This window comes from Ochotona curzoniae, unplaced genomic scaffold, assembly GCF_017591425.1.
Source record: "Ochotona curzoniae isolate NIBS_2020 unplaced genomic scaffold, NIBS_Ocur_1.0 contig_605, whole genome shotgun sequence".
Classification (NCBI taxonomy): Eukaryota; Metazoa; Chordata; class Mammalia; order Lagomorpha; family Ochotonidae; genus Ochotona; species Ochotona curzoniae.
In genome coordinates this window covers 2,076,704-2,095,593 of record NW_024466491.1, presented here as the reverse complement: position 1 = coordinate 2,095,593, position 18,890 = coordinate 2,076,704, and the positions used below count along the sequence as shown (strand labels likewise).

The 18,890-nt window shown below is 65.5% G+C and overlaps 3 protein-coding genes across 3 annotated transcripts; 1 reads left to right on the top strand and 2 right to left on the bottom strand.

Annotated features, from left to right (window-relative positions):
- Nucleotides 1-227: 227 nt before the first annotated feature.
- TIMM13 (translocase of inner mitochondrial membrane 13) lies at nucleotides 228-957 on the bottom strand. The gene is made up of 3 exons (XM_040990312.1): nucleotides 805-957; nucleotides 656-724; nucleotides 228-393 (listed from the first exon to the last, which is right to left on the bottom strand). The coding sequence occupies exons 1-3, from the start codon at nucleotides 922-924 to the stop codon at nucleotides 295-297; spliced, it is 288 nt and encodes a 95-aa protein (XP_040846246.1). The 5' UTR covers nucleotides 925-957; the 3' UTR covers nucleotides 228-294.
- A 165-nt stretch (nucleotides 958-1,122) lies between these two features.
- LMNB2 (lamin B2) lies at nucleotides 1,123-7,825 on the bottom strand. The gene is made up of 12 exons (XM_040990523.1): nucleotides 7,562-7,825; nucleotides 5,783-5,919; nucleotides 4,954-5,110; nucleotides 4,749-4,874; nucleotides 3,833-4,003; nucleotides 3,625-3,750; nucleotides 3,314-3,534; nucleotides 2,869-3,139; nucleotides 2,675-2,782; nucleotides 2,373-2,492; nucleotides 2,155-2,277; nucleotides 1,123-2,074 (listed from the first exon to the last, which is right to left on the bottom strand). The coding sequence occupies exons 1-12, from the start codon at nucleotides 7,823-7,825 to the stop codon at nucleotides 2,033-2,035; spliced, it is 1,866 nt and encodes a 621-aa protein (XP_040846457.1). The 3' UTR covers nucleotides 1,123-2,032.
- A 5,582-nt stretch (nucleotides 7,826-13,407) lies between these two features.
- GADD45B (growth arrest and DNA damage inducible beta) lies at nucleotides 13,408-15,266 on the top strand. Its single transcript, XM_040990311.1, has 4 exons — nucleotides 13,408-13,762; nucleotides 13,869-13,970; nucleotides 14,194-14,416; nucleotides 14,632-15,266. The coding sequence occupies exons 1-4, from the start codon at nucleotides 13,719-13,721 to the stop codon at nucleotides 14,743-14,745; spliced, it is 483 nt and encodes a 160-aa protein (XP_040846245.1). The 5' UTR covers nucleotides 13,408-13,718; the 3' UTR covers nucleotides 14,746-15,266.
- Nucleotides 15,267-18,890: the final 3,624 nt, after the last annotated feature.

Below are 18,890 nucleotides of genomic sequence, written 5' to 3'. Positions count from 1 at the left end.
AACTGCCACCTTAATAAACACTGCCCGACTCCAAGCTCGCTGGCTCCGAACCCGTGTCCTGGCACGCGTCCGAGGGGGCACAGCATGCGGCAGGGAGCTGGGGGTCCCCAACCACCGCCTGCAGCCCTCGGGGGCGCAGCTCCGACCCCATGGAGCTCAGAGTTCGACCCCGGGCACTCGGGGCGCTGCCTCCCCAGCCCAACAGGCCGGACACCAGGGCACGTTGCTCCCTCTCCACTGGTCCTTTATTGGCCCCTCCCTCCAGGCAGGGTGGGAGCCCCCAGCCCCCCGAGGTCACATGTTGGCACGCTCCCGCTGCAGCCGCGAGTTGTAGGCGCGCGACACGGTGTTCCAGGCGTCCATGTAGCGGTCCATGCACATGGCGAGGCACTTCTGTGGGGGACGAGGGAAGGGCGACTCAGCTGCGTCCAGGGCCTGGGACCCCCCATCCCGCAAGGACCCCGCAGTGAAAGTCCCAGAACCCCACACACCCCACGGGGACCTCCACATTCCAGGACCCCGCACTGCACAGCCCCAGGACCCCCACACCCCAGGACCCTGCACTGCACAGCCCCAGGACCCCCACACTCCATGACCTCCATGACCCCCACACCCCAGGACCCCCACAGCCCGCGGGGACCCCCGCGCCCCTCACCTGCTCCGAGTTGTCCAGCGAGCCCCCCGGCTTCCCGATGCACTTGCGGAAACACTTGTCCGTCATCCTCTGCGGAGACACGCGCCGAGGCCTCAGCCGCCGCCCGCGACCCCCGCGCCGCCCCCGGCCCGGCCCGGCCCGGCCCGCACCTGCAGCAGCTCCTGCGCGTTGGCCACGGCGATCTGCACCTTCACCTGCTCCATGATGAGCCCCGGGTCCAGCTTCCCGCCGCCCGCGCCCCCCAGGTCCGAGCCGAAGCCGCCCTCCATGGCGCCGTCACGCCGCCGCGCGCGGGGCCTCACGGGAGCAGGCGGCACCCCCGCCCGCCGACTGCAACTCCCACAAGACCGCGCAGCCGCTGCGCACGCGCGCTTCCGACACGGGAGGGGAGGTGGCGCGCCTGCGCACGAGTAGAAAGGCAGCCAGGGCGGAGCCGAGTCATGTGACGCACGCCAGGCCGCCGGAAATACAATGAAAACGTTTATTGGAGTGTCTGTACAAAAGGTTCCCGCCCCGGACGCGCTGCCCCGCGCCCCAGACCCGCTCCCCGGCGGTGGTCGGCCTCCGGCGGCCCCGTACAAAAATAAATATCCGTTAAAAAAATAACTTCTGTGGGTGTGGGTGGGTGGGTGGCCTGGAACCGCCGGCCGGTGGGCAGCAGCTCGGGCAGGGAGGTGGGCGCACAGATGGGGTACGCGCGGGGCGCGCACGGTGACACGGGGTACACATGGTGACACGGGGTACCCACGGGGCGCGCATGGTGACGCGGGGTACACATGGTGACACGGGGTGCCCGCGGGGTGCGCACGGTGACACGGGGTACACATGGTGACACGGGGTGCCCGCGGGGTGTGCACGGCCGACACAGGGTTCCCACAGTGACACGGATTACTCACAGGGTGCCCCCAGCCCACGTAGGGTACACCCGGCGACCCGGGGCGCCCGCCCATGTCCCCATCTGACGTGGACAGGCCCACACCGCCCACTCGCCCCTGGGTGGCTGTGTTTCGAGGGGCACACACACACGGGGGGCTGCGGGGTGTCCTGTGCAGCACGGGTGGGATTCCACGTGGGCTCTCGAGAAGCTCGCTCGTCCCCCCACGCCATCCGCTTGGTCCATGGGCAGGTCAGGTATGGGGGCGTGCAGGCTGGCCATGGGGCGCAGGGCAGGCGGGATGGGGGCCCACGGGGCTGGCTACGGGGTGCAGGATGGACGGGGCGGGTCCCAGGAACCTCCATTGTGGAGTGGGGGGATCATGGCAGGGATCCCACCCACACCTGGGGAAGCTGCTTAAAAACTGGAGAAGTGGATCACAGTCTAGCAAAGCCAATGATAGAAAAACAGTAGTGGGGATCGCGGGTGGGCGGGCGAGGGGCTCACATGACGCGGCAGCCTCTCGACGTGGTGCGGGGGTCGCCCTGCAAGGGAGGGAGGGCGGTGAGTGCGGCGGCCACCCAGCGGACAGGGGTCCCCGGCCCAGGGGCCCCGCCGGGACTACCTGCTGGTGGAACAGGTCCTCCTCGCCCAGCTCGGCCTCCTCGTCGTCGTCTTCCGCCTCCTCCCCGTCCTCCTCATCCTCCCGCACCGCGGCCGACTGCTTCACTGTCCGCATGGCCACCTCCTGCGGGTCAGGGCTGCTCTCAGCCGCTCCCCAGGAGCCCCCTGCCCACCCGTGCCCGCACCCAGGGGACCTGTTACCCACCCGCGCCCACGCACCTCGCCATCTGCGTTCACCAGCACCGTGCGCACACTCTCACCCGTGCCCCAGCTGCTCTGGCTCTTCCACACCAGCGTGGCTGGGGGGCTGTGTGCCACGCCTGCACCTGCGGCCCACACCTGGGGACCAAGCAGGATCCACAAGGTCAAGGCGGGTGAAGGGGCTGCCCCAACACAGTCTGTCCACCCCACACCTGGTACCCTGCACACAGACCAGGCCCCCCACATCCCACCTGGGGCCCCTACACACTACCCCCAGCCCAGGCCCCCCACACCCTACACCCGGTGCACACCACACCTACCGTGACCGTCTGGCCAGCGCGCAGCACGTACTTGGGTGTGAACTTGTATGCGATCTCATCACCCTCCAGCACCTGCCGCTTGATCCTCCAGTTCCCTAGGGGCTGGTCCTGCAGTGGGGCGAGGGCATGCTGGACCACCGTGGCCGGACCCCCAGCCCGGAGAGGGGAGCCCCTGCCAGCCCTGCGCCCCTCACCTTGTCTGAGGTGTTCTTGAGCTGCACGAACCGACCCTCCAGGTCCACCTCGGCGATGCTAACGCCGCCCGCGGCCGAGGCCTGCTGAGCCAGGCGGAAGCTGCTGCTGCTGCTGCTGTGGCTGGACGCGCTGCCCGCTGGCTCCTCCACCTCCACCCGCCGCCGCTTGCTGCGCCCCGGGCGCGCCGCCGCGGACACGCTGCTGCCACTGCTGCTCGACGTGGCCCGCGAGATGGTGACACGCGAGGACGGGCTGGGGCTCAGCTTCAACCTGCGGAGTGGGGGCGCGACTCAGCTACCTGGCCCTGAGGGCCCCACCTCTCCTCCCGCTTTCCCAGCTTCTCCTCCCGCCCCACCTCTCCTCCCCCCCTCCCAGCCTCTCCTCCCAGCCTCTCCTCCCGCCCCACCTCTCCTCCCGCCCTCCCAGCCTCTCCTCCCGCCCCACCTTTCCTCCTCGCCCTCCAGCAGCTTGCGGTAGGCGTTGATCTCCATGTCCAGGGCCAGCTTCACGTCCAGCAGCTCCTGGTACTCCGCCAGCTGCTGCTGCATCACCTCCCGCAGCTCGGTCATCTCCCGCTCCTTGGCGTCCAGTAGTTTGCGAAACTTGTCACGCTCGCCGGCCGCGCTTGCCTCTAGCTCCCGGATGCGTTCCTCCGCGGCGTTGGCCTGGGCAGGGGCAGGGCACGGGCAGGTCAGGGTGCATGGCGGCGGCCCGAGGGGCTGGCCTGGGCAGCTCAGGACAGAGTTCGGGTTCACCTGCTTCTGCAGCCCGGCCAGCTGGAAGCTGAGGGACTCCACGCGCACGCGCGCCTCCTTCAGTTCCTCACGCGCCGCGCTGGCCGCCTTGTCGTTCTGGTCCGAGCTCAGCTTGGCGTGGTCCAGCTGCGGGGAGCCGGGCGGGGTAAGGGCACAGGCCGGTGCTGGTGAGGAAGCCGGGTGCAACGCCCGTGCCCGTGTCCCGCACCTTGGCCTGGTAGCTCTGCTCCAGCTCCAGCCGGTAGAGTCGCACTTGCTCGTCGTGCTGGCTGCGCAGCTCCTCCAGCGCCTGCGCCATCTTGAAGTCGTATTCCTGCTGCCGGCTGCTGTCCGCCTCCACCAGCCTCCGCTCGTGCCGCCGCCGCGTCTCCCGCACCTCCTGGGGGTGCGGCCCGCCGTGGGTCAGCACGCTGGGCGGCCGCCCCCTGGTCACCAAGCACCTCGGCCCCGAGGCTGCTGTCCCCCTGGCCCCCTACTCGAAGCCCACTTGCGCCAACCCCAGACCTCATCAGGAGCCCGTGGGCTCGGATGGCCTGCTAGCTTACCAACTGGCGGCCCCCAGCCCAGGCAGCCCCCCAACCAGGGCAGCATGAGTCAAGGACTCTGCCCCACATCCAATGGGAGGTCCCCCCAGAATTCCCAGTTTGAGCCTGCCCCAGCTCTGGCTGTGGCAGGACGGGAGTGCTGGCATGGTGCCCCCCACCACGCACCCACCTTCCCAGCTCGGCTGCCGGCACTGCCCTGCCCTTGCTTCCCACAGAGGTCTCCCCTCAGGGGTCTCTGCTCAGCTCCCCGCAGTCTCCAAGTTGCAGACACCCTACTGAGCTCTGCCAGCCTCCCCGTCTTCAGCCTGACCCCCAAGGCCCCATCCGCTGCTCCTGCGGCCCCAGGATGCGGGCAGGGCAGACATTGTGCCCGGCCCCGCAGCTGCATGATGCCAACTGGCCAGCGGCTCAGAGGGCAATGAGGTACAGTCCCCCCCACACGCGCACTGGGTTCTGCCCCAGCTGTGACAGCACAATGGGTGAACCCGAGAACTCAGGGTGCGGGGCAGTGGCTGGATGCGGGGCCCATCTCAGGACAGTGACTCCAGCCCTGGGCGGGCCCCGGGCCCAGTGCCCCACCTCCTCAAACACGCTCTTGCGGAAGTCCAGCTCCTCCTGTAGGCTCTGGCAGCGGTTTTCCAAGTCCACCCGCGTCAGCGTCTCTTTCTCCAGCTGCTGCTTGGCCACAGCGTGGCCATCCTCAGCCTGGGAGACACAGCCGGCTCAGGGCCCGTGGACCTCACGCACCCCGACCGACCCTGCCCCGCGAGGCCCAGGTCCTCACCTTGGCCAGTTGGGCCAGGAGCTCAGACACGTCACCCTCCAGGCCTCGCTTTTCGCTCAGGGCGGTGGCCAGCTCGGCCTCACTACGTTGCAGCAGCGCCTCCAGGTCCTTCACGCGGCCCTGAGCCCCGGCCAGCTCAGTCTCACGCTTCTTGGCGCTGGAAGTCATGGGGTGCATGAGCACGGGGGTCGGGGCACATGCTGGGGCCCAGTGGCCAGTCCTGGCCTGCCATGGCCGCTCAGAGCCCCGGCAGCACGTATCCTCCGTGCGGTCTGTGTGGGCAGGGAGCTCTCCGAGGCTGTGGACGGGCCTCACGCCCAGATCCAGGCCCCGCGGCGTCTGGCCTCAGAGGAGCTGACCTGCTGGAAACTTCTTCTCCCTGGCACGTGGGGAAGCACAGCGCGTGCCCCCACAGTGGGCCCAGCAGAGGGCTGGGGTGCGGCATAGCCCAGTAACCTGCTCTCTTAAGATGCCGGTTCCATGCTCAAGCACCCGGGGAGTGGGAGGCGCCAGTGCTGAGTGACCCTGGGCACCAGCAGATGACCCAAGGCTGCGTGGTCACCATGCACATGGGGCAGGAACATCACGCAAAAAGGGGGTGGGCGGGGCACGGAACAGCCACTCCCAGACATGCCACTTTCCTCCTTGACGTATCACTGCCCGGCCCGCTTCATCCAAGGACAAAGCAGGGTGCAGGTGTGTGCCCCTCAGGTTCCGGGGTCCTAGCCCCTAGGTCCTGGGGTCCCTGTCCAACGGGTTCCCACCCCAGGTCCCCGCCCAGCAGATGCTCACCCCCAGGTCCTGGGTCCCTCACTCCCCAGCTCCCTACCTCTTGCTGGCCTCCTCCAGCTGGGCCTGCAGCTTGCCGGCCTCGATCTGCAGGCGGGCACGTTCCCGGGCTGTCTCATCCAGCACCCTGCGGGCGTCGGCCAGCTCCGCCTCGAACAGCGCCTTGACGCCGCTCACCTGGGGGAAGGGGAGCCAGCTGGTGTCCCCAGGGCACAAGGAGCCAGCTGGTTTTCCCAGGCCACCCCAGAGCACGTCCCTCACAAGCCCTGGCAGAACCAGTGGTGGCGGTCAGACCCCTGCCTGCAGCCACCAGCGCCCCGCATCACCCGGTCCGAGAGCCCCTCCTCGAGGGCCTGGTGCGGCAGCATGGCAGGGTCAGCCTTGGGCTGTGGCGCCATGTGGGTGCCCACTCAGGCGCTGGGAAAGAGGCAGAGGACGACCTGAGTGCTTGGGCCCCTGCATCCAGGTGGGCGTCCCAGAGGAGGCTCCTGGCTTCCAACCAGCCACCGCGGTCACTCGGGGAGTGAACCCATAGATGGGAGATGTTTCTCTCTGTGTATAACTCCACCTTCTGAATACACAAATGTTGGTTCCAGGTCTTAGGGTGCTCCTGGGGGATGCACGCTGACCGCTCCCCAGACAGCCCAGACTGAAGGGGCGGCTCCTCCAGGTAGCAGTGCAGCCCCAGGCTGTACAGGATCAACTGCTCCCATGTGTGTACACACACACACACACACACACACACACACACCCCGGGGGCTTCACTGCCCCCCCCCCCAACAGCTGCTGTTGCTGCCGTGTGGGGAGGGCGGCTCCCAGCTGCCCCATGTGTCCCACAAGGCTGGGAACCAGAGGCCTCCAGGCAACAGCTGCCCCACCGGGGCCTCCCAGCCCTGCCCTGCCCATGGGGCCACTGGGGACCAGGACCTATGCCAGCCAGCCCCACAGGCAGCTGCCTTGGCTCCTGCCCACGCTGACCCCTCCACCTGCCCCTCCGCTGGCCAGGCGCCCAGTTGCGAACGGGCCTCGCATCTCCCGCGGGCCTGGCACCCCCTCTGCACACACAGGGCGGTGGACACCCCCTCCCCCAAGAGAGGGACAGGCACAGAGGCTGCAGGGCTGCCCCTAATGTCCCGGCAACCCCTAAGAGACAGACTGCCTCTTTGCACCCCACATGGCCTCTAGCCCTCTCTGGACCAGGGAGAAGACCCCCCCACATTCCACAGGAACCTTCAAGGCCTGAGGGACCTCCTTGCTCAAGGGGCTCCCCAAAGATGCATTTAGGCTTCTCAGCGGAGGGTGCTGCGCCGTGAGGTCCACGTGGTGGGCGGGGCCAGGCTGTACCCCCAACCCAGGCCCTCCTTAAGCCTGCACCCCCAGCCCAGGGCCTCTTCACCATGCACCCCCAGCCCGGTCATCCCCAGCCTGCATGCCCCCAGCCTGCACCCCCAACCCAGGGCTTCCTTAGCCTGCACCCCCAGCCTGCAACCCTAGCCTAGCCTGCACCTCCACAGCCTGCAACCCTCTGCATGCATCCCCGGCCTGCACCCCTCGGCATACACTCCCAACTCGGGCCCTCCTCAGCCTGCACCCCAAAAGCAGAGCCTCCTCAGCATGCACCCCCAGTCGGGGCCTCCCCAGCCTGCACGCCCCCAGCCTGCACCCCCAACCCAAGGACTCCTTAGCCTGCACCCCTCTGCATGCACCCCCCGCCTGCACCCCTCGGCACACACTCTCAATCCGGGGCCTCCCCAGCCTGCAACGCCCCCGGCCTGCACCCCCAACCCGGGGCCTCCCCAGCCTGCACCCCCGGCCGCACCTCGCGCGTGGTCACGTCCTCCTTCTCCGAGATCTTGAGCAGCAGCCGGTCGTTCTCCAGCTCCAGCGCGCGGACGCGGTCGATGTAGTGCGCCAGGCGGTCGTTGAGCTCCCGCAGCTCCTCCTTCTCCTGCAGCCGCGACAGGCGCGTGGGCGACAGCGGCGTGGCGGGCCCGCCCGCGCGGCTGGACAGCGGCGTGGCCATGGCGGCGGCTCGCGGCCTGCGCGGCTCCCGGGGGCGGCGGCCGGAGCTCGGCGCGCTCATTCAATCCGCCGCCGCGCAAGATGGCGCCCGCCCGCCCGCCGCGGGGCGCGCCGGGAGCTGTAGTCCGGCGGCGGGCGTGCGCGCGGGGCGCGCCGGGAGCTGTAGTCTCCAGCCAGCCGGCCACCTTGCAGCCGCCTGAGGGTGTGGACTTGGGGACAGCGGGAGGTGGACGCGCTGTGGAGGGAAACGAGGCAGGTGCGGAAGCACACGCCTTGCAGGTGGTATGAAGCAGCTGGGAAAGTTGATCTCGATGAGAAAACAGAGTAGCTTAGAGTGCTATTACGAGATGGGCAGAGTTCCAGGAATTCTATAAGGCTGCATTTTATGCAAAACCAGATGAGAGGATTTGCAGCCAAGGGCAATGCAACCTTTAGGTTTGTTTTGTTTGTTTTTCTAAAATCTATTAGATATACAGAGAGGAGAAGAGACAGAGAGGAAGGTCTTCCATCTGATGATTCACTCCCCAAGTGACTGCAACAACCAGAGCTGAACCGATCCAAAGTCAGGAGCCAGGAGCTTCCTCCAGCTCTCCCAAAGCGGGTGCAGGGTCCCAAGGCTTTGGGCCATCCTCCACTGCTTTCCCAGGCCACAGGCAGGGAGCTGGATGGGAAGTGGAGCAGGCGGGATTAGAACCGGCGCCCACATGGGATCCCAGCACATTCAAGGCAAGGACTTTAGCCGCTAGGCCACTGCACTAGGTCCCACCCTATAGTTTTAAATGTTGTGTCACGCACAGAGAAAGATCTCTCATCTACTGGTTCAGCCCCCTAGTGTTGCCCATGGAGGGGGTGTGGGCAGAACCGAGAACCCCTAACGTGCCCACCACCTCTCCCAGGGACCTAAGCCACCAATCACCTCCCAGGTACCCCGAAGTGGGACTCAGACCACAGGCCTAATTCCCCAGGTGGCTACGGTGGGGGGCTTGGGTTGCCCTCCCGTGCCGCTCTGCCCACCCATCTCAGTGAGCTCATAGCAAACCAAGGCAGGCAGACACACGAAGCAGGGAGGTGCAGGAGGCTGTACAGGCTGGCATGGTAGTGTGGCCAGCTAATCCTCCAACATCCTCCGTAGGGGGTCCCAGCTGCTCTGCTTCCCATCCAGGCCCCTTCTAGTGCACCTGTGGAGGTAGCAGTGGAGGTCGGCCCAAGACCCTGGGCCTTGCACCCACAGGGGATCCACCTTGCCCAGCCCCAGCCATTGTGGGTGTTCCAGGGTGCGAGCCAGCAGGTGGAAATCGCTCTGTCTCCCCTGTCTCGGTAGACCCTGCCAGCTCTGTAGGATGAATTCACGGATGACAGCAAACACCACGGCGCCGGAGACCTGAGGGCGACCAGCCCCCTGGGAGTCGCTGGCCCAGAGGCACCTGTGGTTTTCATTGGAGCCCTTTCCAACTTGAAATGAATGGGCACCCCATCAGAGTCCAGGACAGGGCTTGAACCAAATTGGAGCCTTGTGGAAATGCCACTTAACGGGGTCCCCTCAGCAGGTGGGACCCTGCCGTGGGGAGATGTTACAGCCAACAGCGCCAGTAGTGTGGACACCTGGAAGGTCTGACCCCTGAAGGTCTGAGGGATTAAGCACCGACAGGAGACCAGTGATGGTGAAAGTCCCTCCCAAGCCTCTCTGAGGCCTCCCTTTAGTGTCTCCTCTCTTGACCTTTCACCTACTTCTTATTTACTCTTTCCCCCACACCCTCATTAGCGCATATTGGATACAGCTGAGAACAGGTGCTTCTAGCCCCAAGCCCACTCCCCGAGTGCTAGTCAACTCCTTAGCCCGCAACAGGGAGAGGCTGGGGGTACGCAAGGACCAGTACCCCCTCACCCTGTCTCGGGGAAGTGATGTAAACAGCCCCCATGTGCCCCAAGAATGCACTCAGTGAGGACCTGACAGTGCACCTCTCAGTACCCAGGTTTGACTCCTGCCAGTGCACCCCGGGGTCTCTGCCTGCGTCACCCACACTCCACCTTGTTGGCACACCGGGCCCTTGGCTGCCAGGTTGGACAGCTGCAGGCATCTAGGAGATGAACCAGCAGACAGGAGCCACCCCTACCCCCTGGACTGCGAGTCCAGGCTGGACTGCGAGTCCCAGAAAGCCCCGCGCGTCCGTGGGTGGGGCCGAGGGCTGTCCCCCTCTGCCCCAGGCGCGTCCTGGGAGGCAGCCAGGCGATTTTCAAAACTTGGCGCTCAGCGGGCAGGGGAGGGAGGGTAGTGACAGCTGTGGCCAGGCCCTGTGACTGACCCCTGGTGGGGGAGTGGCCTGTCCACTCCAGGAACAGAGGCAGACCTGGAGCTACGAGGGACCACTCCAGGCCAGCAGGGGCATTGCGATCCCGGGATTGGAGTTGGGGAGGGAGCCCTAGGGGATGGGTCCAGCGTCCAGGGACCCCACTGTGCCCAACGGCTAGATGTCAGCTCCCCACGACAGGGGATGCTGTGGCTCCTGGCCCAGCCCGGAGTTCACAGCTGTCAGGCCTCTGTGCCTGCAGCTGCTGCTGGCGTCGTGCTTGGCGGTTGGTAGCAAGTGCTGGCCCCTGTGTCACCCACACTGGGAGCCTGTGGTAGGGGTGGGGGTGCAGATCCTGGCTCCTGGCTGCAGCCTGGCCCCGTGCCAGCCACTGTGGGCATCTGTGCAGCTGCCCCTCTCCTGCCAGGGGCTGCCGCCTGGGTCACGGTCACGCCCTCACATTCTCTCTGTATTATTGCCCCCACTGCCTAGGGCTAGGCAGGGACACAGCTCTCATCCACCAAGTGGCTGCAGATGGAGCCTCCCAGCAGGGTAAGGGAAGTTCCAGGAGCCAGGCGCCATCCTGCAGGAGAGGGATCCAGGGGTCCAGTGGGCTGAGCTGCCACCTACCATGCCAGTATCTCATAGGGGTGCTGGTTCAAGTCCCGGCTGCTCCACTTCCCATCCAGCTCCCTGCCTGTGGCCTGGGAAAGCCATCAAGGATGGCCCAAAGCCTTGGGACCCTGCACCCACGTGGGAGACCTGGATCCAGCTGTTGCAAATATCTAGCGAGTCTTTTATTAAAACAAAAAGACCTCTGGAACCAGTGCCAGAAACCCGGCATCTCCACTGAGTTGGCCTGTTCTCTTCTTTTTAAAAATACTTCTCTGCTGGCTCATTCCCCACATGGCCACTGCAGCCAGGGCTGGGCCAGGCAGAAGGCAGGAGCAGCATCCGGGTCACCCATGCACATGCAGGCCCGAGCACTGGGGCACAGGTGAACAGCAGCCAGGACCAGGAGTGACTGCAGGAACCAAGACATGAGACAAGCTGACTAACTCCTGGCTCCACGCCTGTCGTTAGAGGAAGTGTCCCCTGCTCCCTGGTCACATTCCGCCCCCAACCGGACACATTCTGGGGAGGCGGGTCTGGGTGGAGGTATTCCTGCAGGCGGTGCCGGCTCCCTGGCGTGGCACCCAGGGCCCAGAAATGAAACCTATTTGGGAGGTGGCGGGGAAGCCCCAGGAGCAAGGAGGTTAGGGGCATGGGTGGACATGTGGTCAGGAGTGGACCCACAGAGGCTGGAGTGTGGGTTAGACCAGCGGCCAGGAGTGGACCCGCAGGCTGGAGCATGGGTTAGACAGGCAATCAGGAGTGGGCCCGCAGCTTGGATTCTGGGTGAACATGTGGCCAGGAGTGGGCCGGCAGGCTGGAGTGTGGGTTAGACGGGTGGCCAGGAGTGGACTTGCACTCGAAGCAAGTAAGGCAGGAAGGCTGGCCAGACCTGTGGGTGCTGGGAGCAGATGGGGAAGGGACTGTGTGGCAAGGCTGGGCCCCAGCCTGGCTCTTGGGTTTTGCTAACTAGGTATGGCAAGCAGCCGGGGGCAGCGGGGACCCAGAGGTGTCCCTCTGTGGTGAGGATGGGGGACTGAACCCCGGGTGCTCCCATGTGGGCTGTCCCCAGGGGCCCTGGCTCAGTTGCTTCCCATGTCACTCCCTGTGCCTGGACTGTGAGATGCAGCTGGCAAGTGCAGGGCACACAGCTTTGGGGAGGGGGGCGGTGGTGCACAGTGGAGTCTCAGCCAGAGGAGCAGTGGCCCTGGCCTTACTCCCCCAATCCCCCCAGCGTCTGCCCAGCCCTCACAGCCACCTCCATCCCGGCCCTGGCTGTCCCAGGGTCTCCCACAGGCCTCCCACGTGACTCAGCCTCACTGGGAAGGCTGTTGTTGGACCAGAAATCATGTCATGTTCATCCTTTACCGAGAAAACCTGAGCTCACAGCCTGGGCTTCCTGCCACACCCCCACCCGCCCCCCAGCTCTGAGGCCCTCGGCTCTGATCTCAGTCACCCCCTACACACACCATGTCTAAGAGCCATGTGACAACTGCAAGCTTACAGACGTTTCTGGAAACCGTGCATTCTGGGGGGACCCTTAGAGTGGCATGGACACCTATACCAAGACTTACACATTTTTCTTGCACCCCAACTTGCCCATCTTCCATGTGTCCCCTGGGCGGCAGGAGGCCCACGCGGGCGCCTCCGTGCAACCCGCTAAGCCTGCATGGACGCAGGGGCCCCTCCCGGGGTGGCCAGCAGGTGGTGCCGGCGCGCCACAGCTCGCAGCTCCTATGGCGCCGGGGAGCCGCAGGGCCCAGCCAGACCCCCAGGTTGGCGAGGAGGGGACTCAGGAGTGAGTCATTCGGGAGTCCCCCGCCCGGCTCGTGACCCACGGGAGTCCCCCCAGGTTCCCAGCTTTGTGCACGTAGCTTGGGTAAGCCAGCACAGCCCGAGGTCCCCCATCATATTCTGCATGCACCCACGCCGGGTCGAGTCTCGCCTTGGCTTGCTCGCGGGCGGACCGCGAGGACGCCAGGTGGCCTGGCAGGGCTGCGCCACCAGCGCCTCCCATGCGCGGCCAGCCTGAAGCTCGTGGGCAGCGGCGCCCGCCTTTGGGGAAGCGGGGGTGAGGCTGGAGACGGCTCACTGCACCCCCCCAGGGAACGTGTGCTGGGTTCCAGAACGCGCTGCTTGCAGCGCACCGAGCGGCCGGGTTGGCTGCGTGTGCCGGTGTGCGTGTGGGGGGGGGGTCCTTCTGCAACCACCAGGGTGGACTGCGCGTCCCTGGCTGCAGGTCCTGGCCAGGGCTGCACCTCATGACCCTGGCCAGGGCTGCACCCCACGACCCGCGTGGACACACCGCAACACGGACCGTGGAGTCACGCCATGCGCCCTGGAGAGACACTCCCCTCCCCCAATCCCGCCACCGCGTCCCCCGGGGACGCAAGGGGCTTGTAAAGCTGGACCCTTCCCGGGGCAGACGCCCTGGGGACTCTCCAGGGGTGCAGGGTATGGGGTGGGGTGGTGGGAGATTCCAAGTGCCCCCCCACCTCTTTCCCCGATCCCCAACGCCCCCATAGTCCAGGGCACCTCGTGCGCTGGAAATCCCGCGCGCGCCCCGAACCCCACCACGGCTGCCGGGAAATGAAGAGAAAAACTTCTGCTTTTTTTTTTTTTTCTGCTTTTCGGGTGCTCTCAGCTTCCCCCCCCCCACCCCACGTGGGGCTCCCCACCAGCCCCGTGGGCGCTCCGCCAGTGGCCAATCGCAGCGCTGGCCTCGCTGCCCTTTGTTTTTCTCACCAATGGGAGAGGGGACAGCCCTGTCCAGGCCACGCCTCCGTACGCACAAGTCTATAAAGGCCGGCGCTGGCAGCCGCGGCTTCAGTTGGCTCGTTGCTGGTGACCAGGAGGTTCGTCTGTGCCAGCGTCCGGCTTTCTGGATTATTCTCGCGGAGGACTTGGCTGTCTTTTCTTGTGATTTTTTTTCCCCTTCATTATTTACGGAGGGATTTCACTGCGCCCCGAGAGGCGTGCACGGGAAGGCTTTCTGGCCTGGGATTGCTACGAGGAGCGAGCAAAGTCTTGTCCACTGTGGATTATCATTGCAGCATGACGCTGGAAGAGCTCGTGGCGTGCGACCACGCGGCGCAGAAGTAAGTGTCCGGCGCGCGCGCGCGGCCCGGGAGGGCAGAGCCGGGGCCGGTGTCCAGCCAGCGGCGGGCGCTGACCCAGGGCCCCCTCTTCTCTGCTGTACTTTAGGATGCAAACGGTGAGCGCCGCCGTGGAGGAGCTGCTGGTGGCTGCGCAGCGCCAGGACCGGCTCACCGTGGGGGTGTACGAGTCGGCCAAGCTGATGAATGTGTAAGTCAGACCACCCCCTCCCCGGCCCCGCGGGGACGCCCCCTCGTGCTACCGCGTGCTCCCCGCTGGCCACGGGTGGGAGCTGCCCCCGCACCCCACCTTGCCACTGTGGGGAGAGGGGAGGGCTGTAGAGTGGTTCTCCCTGCTGCGTCCATACCCTCCCTCCCTGCTGGTGCACCTGGCAGCTGGCCGGTCCTGACCTGTTCCTCCCCTCCCCCCCCAGTGACCCGGACAGCGTGGTCCTGTGCCTGCTGGCCATCGATGAGGAAGAGGAGGGCGACATAGCCTTGCAGATCCACTTCACGCTCATCCAGTCCTTCTGCTGTGACAACGACATCAATATCGTGCGGGTGTCTGGCATGCAGCGCCTGGCACAGCTGCTGGGCGAGCCGGCCGAGGCCCAGGGCAGCGCCGAGGCACGGGACCTGCACTGCCTCCTGGTCACGGTGAGCCAGCCCCTCCGCCCCCGCACCTGGGCCCTGTGTTTGTCAACAGCCCGGGACTGGCCCGCCTGGGACCAGCTCAGCACCCAGCCATGCTTGGCATGTCCCCGTGGGCAGCCCCGGCTGGGGACCTCGTCACCCAGGGAAGCTGTTTATCCCGCGAGGGGGGCCCCGCCCAGCCCCGGGGACTCCCATTGAAGCCCTTCTCTTCCCTGCAGAACCCCCACACGGACGCCTGGAAGAGCCATGGGCTGGTGGAAGTGGCCAGTTACTGTGAGGAGAGCCGGGGCAACAACCAGTGGGTGCCCTACATCTCGTTGGGGGAACGCTGAGGGCCAGCTGGGGCGCACCTGCAGGAAGATACCATATACTTGACACCTCCGCCCCCCCCCCGAAACGGAGCAGCTGGAGCAGAAGCAGGAGGGGGGAGCCCCGTGGCACCCTCACGGCCACCAGAGCTGGGTGCAGCACCCTAGGCACCTGGCGGGAGACATAGGAGGAAAAAAAAAAAGAGAGAGAAAGAGAGGGGTCCCTGGACCATCAGAAGGGGGCACCCCGATGGAGCCTGCGGCCCGAGGCGGCAGAAGGAACGCAGTCTGGACTCTAAAGTGACAGTGGACAGTGGTAGCCGGCGCAGCCAACCTCACCAAGATCCGGCCAGCTGGGACCTGGCTCAGAGAGGAAGGGTCTGGGGGCTCTCCGGACCACACCTGGGTGCCCTTCTGAGGGCATCGGCCTGCAAGCCCCACACCCACGGGGCTGTGTTGTGACTTGGAGATGGGGGTCGCCCATGAGATCCATGTGTTTACTGTGTTTGTACTTAAGACGACCTTGCATTAAATGCGTGAAACCTCCTGTGGGCCACGGTGGTGTGTGTGTCCCTGGTGGGGGGGAGGCATGACCCCCCAAAGACTGACTGGGGTCCCCAGGCAGTGCAGCGTGCCCACCAGCAGCTCAGCGGCAGCTCTGCCTCTTTTTCCCCTCCTCTAACTCCTCTTCCTCTTCCTGCACCCTCCCTCCTTGTAGCAATTACAGGAGGACTTCATCATTGGACAGGGGCTGGCTGGGGGTGCCCGCCTGGCTGCAGCTGCCTGGCCAGCCGTGTCCAGCGATGCCCCGGGGTGCTCCGGTGGGGCTCCCCCAGGCAGGAGGAGGGGCCTCTTCTTGGCACCACCGAAAACAAGACTTCTTTTTTTTTTTCTTTCGTGCCCCGGAAGTTGGCCTGAGTTTCATCTCCAAAGCGAAACTGCCCCGGGCACCCAACCGGCGTGCTCCCCAGAGGCGGCTGCATCTCGGCCCCCCCCCCCCCAGCACCCTCAGGTCTGGGAACCCACAAAGGCGTGGTGGGAACAGGAGGGGGCGACCCACCCACAGCCCGCGACCTTTCCAGGGAAAGCCCCGGTGGCCCCTGGCAGTCACGGGATGAGCGGGCAGGGTGGGGGAAGTCCCCAAGTGGGGGGCGGAGGGAAAGCCTGCAGGGCTGGGGAGCAGCGTGGAACCCTGCGGGGGTGGGGGAGACCGGGGACCCTAAGGGGCTGGTGGGGCTGGGAGGACTCAGATGGGGGGTGGAGGGACCCTATGCACCCTGCCTCCGGGCTGGCTCCTGGTGGGCGTGGCTCTTTCCTGCACCTGGGCATGCCATGGGTGGGCAGTCCTCCCTGGCCTGCCCCTGGGCCCCCTAGCTCTGGTGAGGTCAGTGTCCTGGGAGCAGCAGGTGGCTTTTTTGGGGGGGCCAGATTTTCACTGAGACCTGGGCAGTTTTTACAATCAATGATTTGAAATGTGGAGAGAATCTTGCACCGGAAATGCCCACAGCAGCTGGGGCTGGGCCAGGTGGAAGCCGGGCGCCGGGAGCTCCTCCCAGGTCTGCCCTGGGTCACCGGCTGCCTGCCGCCTGGTGTCTTAACAAGGAGCTGGGTTGGAAGTCACTCCTGCTGTGTCACCAACCCTTTCGGGTCCTGATGCTTTTTCTCATGCTGTATTGTTTCTGCTGTATTGGTGCTACTGTGGCGTAGTGGTTAAGGTTCTTACCTTGAACACGCCGGGATCCCATATGGGCGCCGGTTCTAATGCCGGCACCTCCACTTCCCATCCAGCTCCCTGCTGGTGGCCTGGGAAAGCAGTGGAGGACAGCCCGAAGCTTTGGGACCCTGCACCCGTGTGGGAGATCCGGAAGAGGCTCCTGGTTCCCGGCCTGGCCAATGGATATCAGATTTCTGTCTTTCCATAAGTCTGCTTTTCAAATAAATACCTCTTTTAAGTAGTAATAATTTTAAAAAGAGAGAGATTGGTCTATGCTGACCCATGTCCTGCAGCCTGTTGCCCCTGAGGGACTGTGAAATACTTGGAGGTTACCTAGCTTGGGGACCGGTTCTGGGGAAGGGTCGGCTGCACACCCCCACCCACCCACCCATCCAGCCTTCTCTGGAGTGTGGGGGCCTCTGGCGGAACTGAGTCTTCTGTGAGGCATTGGAAGCCATGGGAAACTTAGAGTAAAAGGTGGCCTTGGCTGTGGGGGATCAGCAAGGTGGTCTCCCCATGCAGGAATGAGGAGGAGGAGCAGAAAGTTCAGGTATGGGGCTCCCCCTGGTGAGCCCTGGGGGTCTTCGTCACCCCAACGCTGGTCCACCCGGATGGATGCTGTTCCCCAAAAGCTTCTTTCATGTCCCTGAGAAGTGAGGATACTGGGTGGCCTGTATGCCGGCCTGTGCGTCCTTTTTGGAAATCAGTGACATTTTCTTGTGTGATCTGGGCACCCCAGAGAGCTCAGATAGGGAAGCTGGATGGGGAAGGGGCTGAGCCCAGGGACAGGAGGGCGGCTGCCCAGCCTCGGGTGCAACTGCTGCAGCCATGGAAGGGCGGGAGCCTGGGGCAGGGCCAGCCCATGTCCAGGACCGCCCTACAGGGCCCCCCGGGGTTCCTCTGGCTCTCCCATCACAGCACCCCAGCCCCGCCTCCCTGGCTCCCACGAGGGGGAGAGGGTTGGGGAAGAGGGAGGTACGCGCCCGGGTGTATGTGGAGAGGCAAGGGCGGTCCTTGGATGGTCCGCGAGTCCAGTGCAGTCCGCGCGTGGAGCACGTGGAAACCATGCGGTCATCTGAGGAACTCGCGGTGACCCGAAATCGCTCCAGCCACGCTCAGCTCCAAAAGCGACGCTGAGCGGGACGCCTCCAGCCCCACGTAGCCACAGCTGGAGCAGGCGCTGGGCTGGTGGGAGTGCGAGGGGGGCTTCCTCCTGCACCCTTCCCTCCTCGCTGCTGCATTGCACGCGTCCTCTTCCCACTCCTGGTTCCTACCCTACCCTTTCCTCCCTCCTGGAGGCCCGTGATTCCCAGGGCGTCCTGGGGCTGGGGCGGCTGGCTCCCCACACCCGTGGGAGCTGGAGCTTACGGTGCCCCGCGTGGGTGCGCGTACACAGCAGGTATCACGTACGCGGCTCCAGCACACAAGTTCCACCGCCTGTGCAGCTTTGGTGGCGGCTCGGGGAGTTTGGCTGCAGGCGGACAGCATGACTTGGGTTTTTTCCTGCGCACGTAAAGCCAGGTGGCCCTCCCGGGCCCCGAGGGAGCACTGACGCGCGCCCCAGACACCCCTCCCCAGCAGGCGGGAGTCCCGGGGTTTCTAGTCGTTAAGTTGGACAATTGGAGCCAGAGATGGGCGCGGGAAAGACAGAGATATCCCCAAGCCCGTCAAGGGCTAGAGTTCGTTTTTCTCCACGACCCGCAAGGCGCGTCCCTGAGGGTCCCCCAGCGCCGAGCCCCCCTCCAGGGCCCGGCGGCGGTCCCCGCCAGGCGCGGTGTCTGCAGCCGCCTCGGCGGCGTCTCCCTACCCTGAGCCCTGGCCGAGGGCGGGGCGTCCGCACAGACCCTCCCTTTGTGCGCGGCGCCTTCCCCCGGCCGCCTGGCGCTCAGGGCTCCCGGCACCTCGCCAGCGCCTGGAATAGCCTCCCCATCCTCCCCGTCCGGCCGCCCGCCCCATACCTGGGGCGGAGCCGCCTGACCTGCTGGGCCCGGAGCGGGACAAGGAGGGTGGAGAGAGGCCGGGGTCGGCTTCGCGCTCCCCCACCCAACCTGGCCTGCGCGCCACGTCCAAGCTGTGCAGCCCTCGATTGCGCGTGAAGACACGGACAGGTGCGGCCTCTCGCAGTCAAGGCCCTGTTGCCCTATGCCAACACACACCTTGGTGCGTGCACACACTGGGATTCTGGGAGCACGCGTTGCAAAGGGGAGGGGGGACAGTGTTTTTTACTCAGTTTTACTTTGAAAACGTTACATAGAGAAATCTTCCCTTAGTTCACTCGCCTGTAGGGCCCCAACAGCCGGACACAACCAAAGCTAAGAGCCTGGAGCTCCATCCCATGTGGGTGCTAGGGCCCAAGATTTTGGGTCATGCTCAACTGCTTTCCCAAATGCATGAGCAGGGAGCTGGGTCAGAAGTGAAGCATGCAGGACTCGAACCAGCACCCATGTGGAATGCT